Consider the following 10,048-nt stretch of genomic DNA (forward strand, 5'->3'; position numbering starts at 1 on the left):
CTCCTGGAATTGGACCTGGACGATTATTGATTGGTCATTTGAGTGTCGTCGAGTGTTCCAGGTGTCTCAGCTTCTGGAATCAATGAGATACGAGCATTTCCTCATCTCTGGAAACTTGTTACCCATAATGCCATAGTTTCCAGATTCCTCAAAGACTTTCCAGCGTGGCATGACCAGAGGCGATTTGGGGGTGTGGATTATATTCCTCATGAAGTGCCTCTGGGATTCCAGGTATTCCAGTTCCCATTTCTGGAATTAATCGTAGATAGAACACCACCTTATACCTCTTTTCCAGGAGTTTATATCGTTCCAGTTCCCCCAAACTCACTTTATGAATAATGGACTTTCGAAGGGATTCTTCCAGGACTCCCCAAAACCCATTGAAGACTTCTTCCAGGACTTCTTCCTCCAGCACTGGAGTCTGGAACGAAAGACTCGCCAGTCCTTTTCCAGACCCCTTTGCAAGACCTGCAGGATTCCTCACGCCTACAAACGCCCATTATCCTTCCAGGAACGCCCCCTAAAACCACCCCCACCCCCTTCTTCTGTCTCCCTATTAGTGAATGTCACTCTCATGTGGAACGTTCCTCTAGCTGTCTCAGGAAGGCAGTTTCCATTTGGTCTCCTTAATGGTTTCCAGGAGTCCGCTGGAAGGGGGGGGGGGAAATTTTGCAAATATTTCGCGAATGATGAACTCTCTCTCTCTCTCTCTCTCTCTCTCTCTCTCTCTCTCTCTCTCTCTCTCTCTCAGAAATAAGACACAAAATAAAAGATTCTTCAAAGAGGGTCAGGGATAATATACCTTTGCAAGTCCACCCGACCATAAACAATTCTCTTTTTTTGTTTCAAGACAAAAGAGTTTGTTTTTGTTTCTTGTTTCTGTGCACGTTTGTTTTGTTTGTTTTTCGCACCTCTTTGTCTTGAATTGTTTTGTTGTTGTTTTCCAGTTGTTTTTTTTTTTTATTGTCTCAAAACAAAAGGCTTTCTCTGAATGGTTTGTGAGGGAAGGAAGATAAATCTCGATTTTGGGTCAATTTTCTCTCTTCGTTTTTAGTTTTCTGGAAAAGAAAAATGTTGTGCCGGCTTTGTCTGTCCGTCCGCACTTTATTCTGTCCGCACTTTTTTCTGTCTGCACTTTTCTCTGTCCACACTTTTTTTCTGTCCACACTTTTTCCTGCCCACACTTTTTCTGTCAGCACTTTATTCTGTCCACACTTTTTTCTGTCAGCACTTTTTCCTGCCCACACTTTTTCTGTCCACACTTTTTTCTGTCAGCACTTTATTCTGTCTACATTTTATTCTGTCCACCCTCAGATCTTAAAAACTACTGAGGCTAGAGGGCTGCAAATTGGTATGTTGATCATCCACCCTCCAATCATCAAACATACCAAATTGCAGCCCTCTAGCCTCAATAATTTTTTTGTATTTAAGGTTAAAGTTAGCCATGATCGTGCTTCTGGCAATGCTATGGGATAGGCCACCACCAGGCCGTGATTAAAGTTTCATGGGCCGCGGCTCATACAGCATTATACCGAGACCACCGAAAGATAGATCTATTTTCGGTGGCCTTGATTGTTATACGCTGTACAGAAAACTGGATTGTGCCGAAGCAGTTTTTACTTGTTCGATCTGTCTTCAAATAAATCATCTTTTCACTTTTCCCTTGCAAACATTGTTCCAATCAACGAGCACCCTGCTGATCTAAGCTGTTCATTATGTACCTGGTGGTTGGTTCGCTTTGGTGGGTTGTTGATAAATATTATTGATTTATCTATTTGTATAATTACTTTTTGTTAATCTAATTAATAATTAATGTTTATTTTTTATCTAAGTACTAATTGATGTGGTGAAATATAAATACATAATTGACATTAACAATCTACGGGATTCATCTACCAGTTAATCTACCTTATCTACTTCTTCCCTTCTACCCCAACAGATTTGCCCAAGGCCACCATAAGCATCGACGCAGGGGGTGCCCAAGGCTCCCCCTCGGAATTTGGGCAGCCAGCCACCTCTGCATCAGGGCTCCGGGAGGGCAGGTCAGCGACTCTGACCTGTGTGACACGGGCCAACCCGCCAATCTACAATCTCACGTTTATGTTCAATGTGAGTGTTTCTCTCTCTCTCTCTCTCTCTCTCTCTCTCTCTCTCTCTCTCTCTCTCTCTCTCTCTCTGTAAAATTCATCGCAACATGCCTTTATGGTAGCTGATAACTCACTCTTTTATATACGCCTCCATCACCTGACAGTGATTGACACCTCATTCAATATTTGTTTTCGCCGCCTGAATAAAATTGTCAACAGCTTTCAAAATGGGCATTCGATGCCCCCTTCGACCTTTCGTCTGTTTGACCTGTTTATGTAATAGGGTCTGTTTGACCTTTCTGTACACAGAAATAGCCATTTGACCTCTTCTTATCCAAAGGAATTCATTTGACTTTGATCTCTTTAAAACACCGAATCTAAATCTCTTTCAAGATTTAAGATTGACCCAACCTGACCCTGTTTATGTAAAAGGGTCAGGTTGACCTTTCTGTATCCAGAGATACCCACTTGAGCTCCTTCTGTCCAAAGAAATTCATTGAGCTTTGACCTTCTTCTGTTTCAAAACACCAAATCTAACCCTCACTCTCTCTCAAGATTGACCCAACCTGACCTTACACAAAAATTTGACCTTTCTGTAACCAAAAATACCCACTTGACCCCGTCTTGTCCAAAGAAATTCATTGAACTTTGACCTTCTATTCAAAACACCAAATCTAACCCTCATTCTCTCTCAAGATTGACCCAACCTGACCTTACACAAAAATTTGACCTTTCTGTACTCAAAAATACCCACTTGACCTCGTCTTGTCCAAAGAAATTCATTGAACTTTGACCTTCTATTCAAAACACCAAATCTAACCTCATTCAAGAAAACGTGACCCAAAAATTTAACTTCTTTCTCTCTCAAATTTGACCCAACCTGACCTGACCCAAAAATTTAACCTTTCTCTCTCTCAAGATTACCCAAACTGACCTGACCCAAAAATTTAACCTCGTTCTCTCTCAAGATTGACCCAGCTTGACCCGCCCTCTCTCCCAAACAGGGTCGACCTCTGCACCGGCAGAATGTCATTACGAAGGGGTGGAGTTTGACCTTGCTCGAACTCCAACACCAGGATTCCGGTCTCTACACCTGCCTAGCCTCCAACACTGAGGGAGATGGGGAGAGTAATGCTGTCGCCCTCCACATAGACTGTGAGTATGGGAGAAGTGAGCTTATTTGGGTGTTCAAAGTGAGGTTATTTGGGGGTTAAAAGTGAGGTTATTTGTGGGCTGAAAGTGAGGTTATATTGTGGTTCAAAGTGAGGTTATTTGGGGGTTCAAAGTGAGGTTATATGTGAGGTTCAAAATGAGGTTATTTTGGGGTTAAACGTGAGGTTATTTGGGGGTTCAAAGTGAGGTTATATGGGGTTGAAAGTGATGTAATTTGGGGGTTCAAAGTGAGGTTATTTGGGGTTTAAAGTGGGGTTATTTGGGGTTTAAAGTGGGGTTATTTGGGGTTCAAAGTGAGGTTATTTGGGGGTTGAAAGTGATGTAATTTGGGGGTTCAAAGTAAGATTAATTTGGGGTTGAAAGTGACTTTTTGGGGGGGTTACAAGTATGGTTATTTGGGGTTTGAAAGTTAATTTTTTGAAGGTTCAAAGTGAGGTTATTTGGGAATCAAAAGTAAGGTTTTTGTTGATTAAAAGTGAGGTTTTTTGGAGTTGAAAATGGTATTTTTAGAGGTTAGAAGCGAGGTTTTTTGAGAGGGTAAAAGTTAGGTTTTTTGAGGGGTTAAAAGTGAGGTTTTTTGGGGTTGAAAATGGTATTTTTAGAGCTTATAAGTGAAGTTTTTTAGAGGTTAAAAGTGATGTTTTTTGGAAACAAAAATGATGTTTTTGTGGGGTTAAAATTAAGTCTTTTAGAGGTTATAAGTAAGGTTATTTGGAAGTTAAAAGTGAGGTTTTTGTGGTTAAAATTGAGGTTACAAGTGAGGTCATTTGGTTGTTACAAGTAAGGTTATTTGGGGGGTTAACAGTGAGGTTATTCGTGGGTTAAAAGTGAGGTTCCTTAGGGTTAAAAGTGAGGTTTATGAATTTTTTCCATTTTATTTCCAGGTTTTTTAAAAGTTTTTGTAACCAGATTGAAAGTGTGGAAGGAAAGAGGTTTTTTCTAGTTAAAAGAGAGTTTGAATTAGGTTTTTATTCTCTCTCTCTCTCTCTCTCTCTCTCTCTCTCTCTCTCTCTCTCTCTCTCTCTCTCTCTCTCTCTCTCTCTCTGAGAAATATTAGGCCACAAACCAATGTTTTCAAAGAATACACCCAACTGTCACAATACAAACCGTTCAATTTCACTCCTAACGAACAAAAACCAGCTGTGAAAACCTACTCACTCCGCAGATGAATAACCAGGCAACACAACAAACGCCCCAAATGAATGAACAAACAGATGAATGAATGAATAAAATAAACAAAAACAAATGTCAACACAGATAGAGACGGCTTTGATCGCGGTGCAACGTTCCAACGGATGATTGGTGTATTGCAACTATAGACGCCATTCATTGCAACGCCTTGTTTTATTTCAAATACAGCTGCTGTATTTGTAAGATACAGCGATACAATACGGCGCGACGCGATACAATGCAGCAGGCGAGGCTGGGAGCGTTTGTATGTGTTGGCATAAGGCTTTTGCTTGGATATACTGAAAGCAATAGCTGCTCGCTTACGTGAGCTGGGTTCATAATTCGGTGGGACTCTGCGTCCGATTCTTATCCGGTGGATTTATTTATATTTTTATATATTTTATTTAATCAAGGCGTATTATTCATATATCATAACTATCAATAGCTTGATTTTATTAGTCTTTTGTATTTTATATAGTATTTAAATGGTTATTATTTAATTTTATTATATATTTTCACGTTTTTCCAAACATCGTTCACACACCCGAACGCAGTCGCAGCTCGTTAGCGCATGCGAGCGCCCCTCCGCCCAGCGAACCCACCCGGCGAGCGAGCCGCCTTGGGAACGTCTGACATGTATACCTTCGTAAACCCCCACTTTTACGCATGTATATTCACACACACGCGCCCGAGGGCGCGCAGGCGACGCATACATAACCTCCTCCGATCATACATCGACGAGGGAGCGAGCTCGCGCGCCCGTATGCGTCCGGCTATGCGCGCGAAGCGGCCGCTTATGTATCTTTTTAAAGTGGATATATTGGGGCTCTCGGTATAAGAGACATGGCGAATAGGGGGCCCGAGTGAATGATGCAGTTTTCGGTTTGTTTGTGGTTTGTTTGTGGTTTGTTTTCGGTTTTCGGTTTGTTTGTGGTTTGGTTTGTGGATGGTGGGGGGATTGGTCGGGAGAGAGAGAAAGAGGCAGGAAATGAGAGAGAGAGAGATTAAGAGAGAGGTAGAGAGATTAGGAGAAAGATTAAGAAATAGAGATTGAGAGAGAGAGAGAGAAAGATTAAGAGTAAAAGAGAGAGAGAGAGAGAAGAGAGAGAGAGTAAAAAAGAGTGAGAGAGAGAGAGAGAGAGAGAGAGAGAGAGAGAGAGAGAGCTTAAGGAAGTGACAGACGGAAAAATTGAGAGAGAAAGACTAAGAGAAAAGAGAGAGAGAGAGAGAAAAGAGAGAGAGAGAGAGAGAGAGAGAAGAGAGAGAGAGAGAGAGAGAGAGAGAGAGAGAGAGAGAACTAACAGACCTCCCAATTTCAGATGCCCCTGTCTGTGCCTGGAAGGGTGAAAGGGAGATTTTGGCAGCCGTGGGAGAGAAGGTCAAGATGAACTGCTACGTCAAGGCCTCTCCCCCCCACGTGACCTTCGACTGGACGACCTCGCATAAGGTAAGGTCATGAGGTCAAAGGTTAAGGTGTAGGGTCACAAATTTTTAAATTCAAGGTCACAAGGTCAAATTTCAAGTGGGTTTTCAGGTCACCTTGGGTCATTCAACCTGAATTTCTTAGGTTATCAGCCAGAATTAGGCCACGAGGTCAAAGATTAAGATGTAGGGTCACAAATATTTAAATTTAAGGTCAGAAGATCAAATTTCAAGTTGATTTTCAGGTCACCTTAGGTCATTCCCACCTAAATTTCTTAGGTAATCAGCCAAATTAGGTCACAGGTTCCAAGATTAAGGTGGAGGTCACAGATACTTAAAAATCAAGGTTACAAGGTCAGTTTTAAGTAGGTTCTGAGGTCATCCTAGGACATTTAACCTGAATTTTCAGGTAATTTGCTAAAATTAGCCTTAAAAACAATTTCTTGATTAGTTAAGGTCAAAATTAAAGTTAAGGGTAAAAAATTAAAATTCAAGGTCACGGGTCAAATTTCAAGGTCAGATAACGTCATTCCACCAGAATATTCAGGAAATTGGCCAAAATTAGACTGTGACTTTCTCCAGTAATGACATCCGTAACTTCAAGACTTTTCCCAATATATTGGAAAAAAAGTTTAACATAAAAAGAGGCTTATTAAACTTTTTTCTTTTGATAAAAAAAAAAAGTTGCTTTCGAGTTTTTAAAGCAAAAAAAATTTCTTAAAAAAAGTCAAAAACAAAAAAAAAATTATAAAATGAATGAAATATTCAAAGAGAGAATTTTGTGGGATCTTTTGATAAGCAAAATTCGCCAAAGAGGAAAGATATTTTAAAGTTTCCCTATTGAATCTAATTGGGTCGGTTTCTTCTCTCTCTCTCTCTCTCTCTCTCTCTCTCTCTCTCTCTCTCTCTCTCTCTCTCTCTCTCTCTCTCTGCATCTGACCGGCCAATAATCTCTCTCTCCCATTCTCCCAACAGGAATCCCCCATCCACCACCAGGACAAAGGCCTCTCATCCGAAGGATGGGTGACCGCTTCCAACTCATCCAGAATCGGCATCAACCAGTGGGCCAAGTGCTACGCCACCAACGACGTAGGGAGCTCCTCCCACCCCTGCATCTTCTCCATCACCCTTGTCGGTGAGTCTCTGCTGGTGTTGGAGAAATGGTGGAGGAGGTTCCGAGAATTGTATTCAGACCCTCTAGCAAGATAAAGTTTGGTATAATGGTGGTTCAAATACTCTCTCTCTCTCTCTCTCTCTCTCTCTCTCTCTCTCTCTCTCTCTCTCTCTCTCTCTCTCTCAAAGTTCATCTCTTTTTCTCTCTTCCCGCAGAGCCTCCGAGTCAACTGGTGGGCTGCGACTACCACGAGGTCACCACAGATTCGGCCGGCCGTGACCTGTTCCGCTGGGTCCATGTCTGAGAAGCTGACTCCTACGTACCACATCGAGGTACGGTTGGTGCATTTGTACCGTTTGCATTGTACCATATTGAGGTACTGTTTGAATTGTACCACACTGAGATATATTGTCTGAATTGTACCATCTTGAGGTACTGTTTGAACTGTACCACACAAAGGTACTATTCAGATCGTACCACACTGAGGTGCCTTTCATCCATACTACATCGAGGTACTGATCAAGGTACCACTTGAACTGTACCACACCGAGGTACTGTTCGAAAGGTACCGCATCAAAGTACCATTTGAACTGTACCTCTACCTCTCTCTCGCTCTCTCTCCGGCAGGTACGCGAGGGCGACGCGGTCGTCCTGACGAAGAACAGCACCAAGCCAAGGTTCAACCTGAGCACCCTGTCCCCGGGCCGCGACTACGTCCTCGCGATGTACGCCAGCCACCAGAAGGGCCGCGGCAAAGAGACCACCCTCCTGCTGAGGACGCCCACGCCCAAGGCGGAGGAGGTGGCGCCCGAGAGGGTCTCCATCAACTGTGAGTTGGCCCCTTGCTGGCATAAGGCCTGAGAGTTGAGAGAATGTTGGTTTTAACTTGACGAGAAACTTGATTGTTATTGTTATTAATTGTTGTCATCGTCGACAGTTAACAGCGACCAGGGCGCGGAGGTCCTCCAGCAGCCTTCTTCGGGAGGCTCCGGGGGCGGCGCCCCCAACGACCAGCCCTCCGGGGGGCTCCCGGTCAACGCCATCGTTGGGGGGGCGGCCGCCGTGGCCATAGGGCTCGCAGGCGTCGTGGCGGGCGTGGTCTTCTGCCGTGCCCGCAGGGCCCAGGGGGGCGGCTCCATGTCCCCCGGGAAGACCTCCCAGCAGTTCGGGCACCACGCATCCCATGACTCCCTCCTCGAGCTGCCCCACGGCGCCATGTACCAGCCGTGTACGCGGCACCCCTCTAGAGGTCAGGGGGTGCTCGTCGAGTCGTCATCAGCTTGTTCATCGATTCATTAGTTTCTTCATCGATTCATCCATTAGTTCATTCATTGATTCATTAGTTTCTTCATTGATTCATCTTCATCGAGTTCATTCACTGATTCATTCATTTATTCATCGATTCATTAGTTCATTCATTTATTCATCGATTCATTAGTTTATATATTGACTCATCAATTCATTAGTTTTTTCATTGATTCATCAGCTCATTAGTTTCTTCATTGACTCATTAGTTTCTTCACTGATTCATCAATTCATTAGTTCATTCATTGATTCATTAGTTCATTCATCTATTCATCGATTCTTTGGTTTATATATTGACTCATCAATTCATTAGTTTCTTCATTGATTCACTGATTCATTAGTTTCTTCATTGATTCACTGATTCATTAGTTTCTTCATTGATTCATCAATTCATTATTTCATTCATTGATTCATTTGTTCATTTATTTATTCATCGATTCATCAGTTTATAAGTTGATTCATCGGTTTGTTCATCGATTCATCAATATTTTTTTCAATCACTTATTGAATTTATTTAAAATTATGAAAAAATATTGAATATTTTTCAATATTGAATATTGAAAAAATATGAAAAATATTGAATATTTAAAAATATATAAAAAATACTGAATATTTAAAAAGTATTAAAAATATTGAATATTTAAAAAATATGAAAAATAGTGAATATTTTAAAAATAATAAAAATATTGATTTAAAAAATATCAAAAATATTGAATGTTTGGAATCGCTGCTGGTCCTATTTTATCACAATTGTTGTTCTTCGTTTATTTTCCCGTTGTTTGTTTGTTTGTTTGTTGTTTTGTTGGTGTCCAAGGCAGGAGAATTATAGACCTGATTTTGGCTGCGTTTTTTGGCCAAATTTTTTTTTTATTTTCTTTTGCATATTTAATGGGGTCCATTTTTATCAATATTTATGTAGTTATTTGCCTGTATATTTATCTGACTAACTATTTATATATTTATTCACTTATTTATCAAGTTATTCATTTATTTATCAAGTTATTCATTTATTTATCAAGTTATTCATTCTCCAAGATAATTATCCCCAAACAAAACACAAAAAAAAAAAATTGGAATTTATGCAAACGAACCCTAAGCTAATTAACAGGTTGAACCACCTCATTAATTACCTTAACACACCTGAACTCCCTCCTACCTCCTCCCCAGCACCTCAACCCCTCTCTCCCTCCCCCTTCTCCACCCCCCCTCCTGCCCCCTCACAAGGACCTTAAAGCCCAGACAATCTTTGAAGATCCTTGAAAAGCATCAGTGAGATTCGCAGTATTTATTAGATTTCTTATCAATATTTAGAGTTTTTAAAGGTGTTTTTTCAAGAAAAACTTGGATAATCAATCCTTTTTGAATCCTGGTAAGTTTTCAAAACCATTCTTTTTAGAATAGGATTTTAAAAATTGTTTTTTTGAGAAGGATGTAGGCCTATATAGCTACTGATTAGGAATCGAGGTAGGCCAGTATACAGAAATCTCATTCATTTTCTACATTCATTTAAGGTCGATTTTGCTATATAGGCCTAAAACAGGCCCTAAAGAGGCCTATGTAGGATTTAGTTCCAGTCTATTGCAAAGGAATTGACATAGGCCTGTTGTGTGTCAGGCTAGAGTAGGCCTGGTAGCCTGAGGATAGGGCACAGTAGTTGATTTGGTCAGTTTTTTCAATCACATTTTTTGAGTTGGTGTTCTTATAATCAATACACGATTAGACTGAGATTTTTGGTCAATGCTTGATTAAACTGAGATATAATGGGGGCCTGCCCATT

General features: G+C 41.2%; 1 protein-coding gene across 2 annotated transcripts in view; it reads left to right on the forward strand.

Annotated features, from left to right (window-relative positions):
* Positions 1-10,048, forward strand: part of LOC136856302 (synaptogenesis protein syg-2-like) — a 320,580-nt gene that overhangs the window by 306,324 nt on the left and 4,208 nt on the right. For both annotated transcript variants that reach the window (XM_067134052.1, XM_067134053.1), the window contains 7 exons: positions 1,940-2,109; positions 3,092-3,242; positions 5,750-5,877; positions 6,828-6,987; positions 7,182-7,298; positions 7,594-7,795; positions 7,904-8,215. In XM_067134052.1, coding sequence (XP_066990153.1) covers positions 1,940-2,109; positions 3,092-3,242; positions 5,750-5,877; positions 6,828-6,987; positions 7,182-7,270 — 698 coding nt within the window. In that variant the 3' untranslated portion in view covers positions 7,271-7,298; positions 7,594-7,795; positions 7,904-8,215. The remainder of the gene's footprint in view (positions 1-1,939; positions 2,110-3,091; positions 3,243-5,749; positions 5,878-6,827; positions 6,988-7,181; positions 7,299-7,593; positions 7,796-7,903; positions 8,216-10,048) is intronic.

The sequence above is a fragment of the Macrobrachium rosenbergii genome, chromosome 35 (genome assembly GCF_040412425.1).
Source record: "Macrobrachium rosenbergii isolate ZJJX-2024 chromosome 35, ASM4041242v1, whole genome shotgun sequence".
Classification (NCBI taxonomy): Eukaryota; Metazoa; Arthropoda; class Malacostraca; order Decapoda; family Palaemonidae; genus Macrobrachium; species Macrobrachium rosenbergii.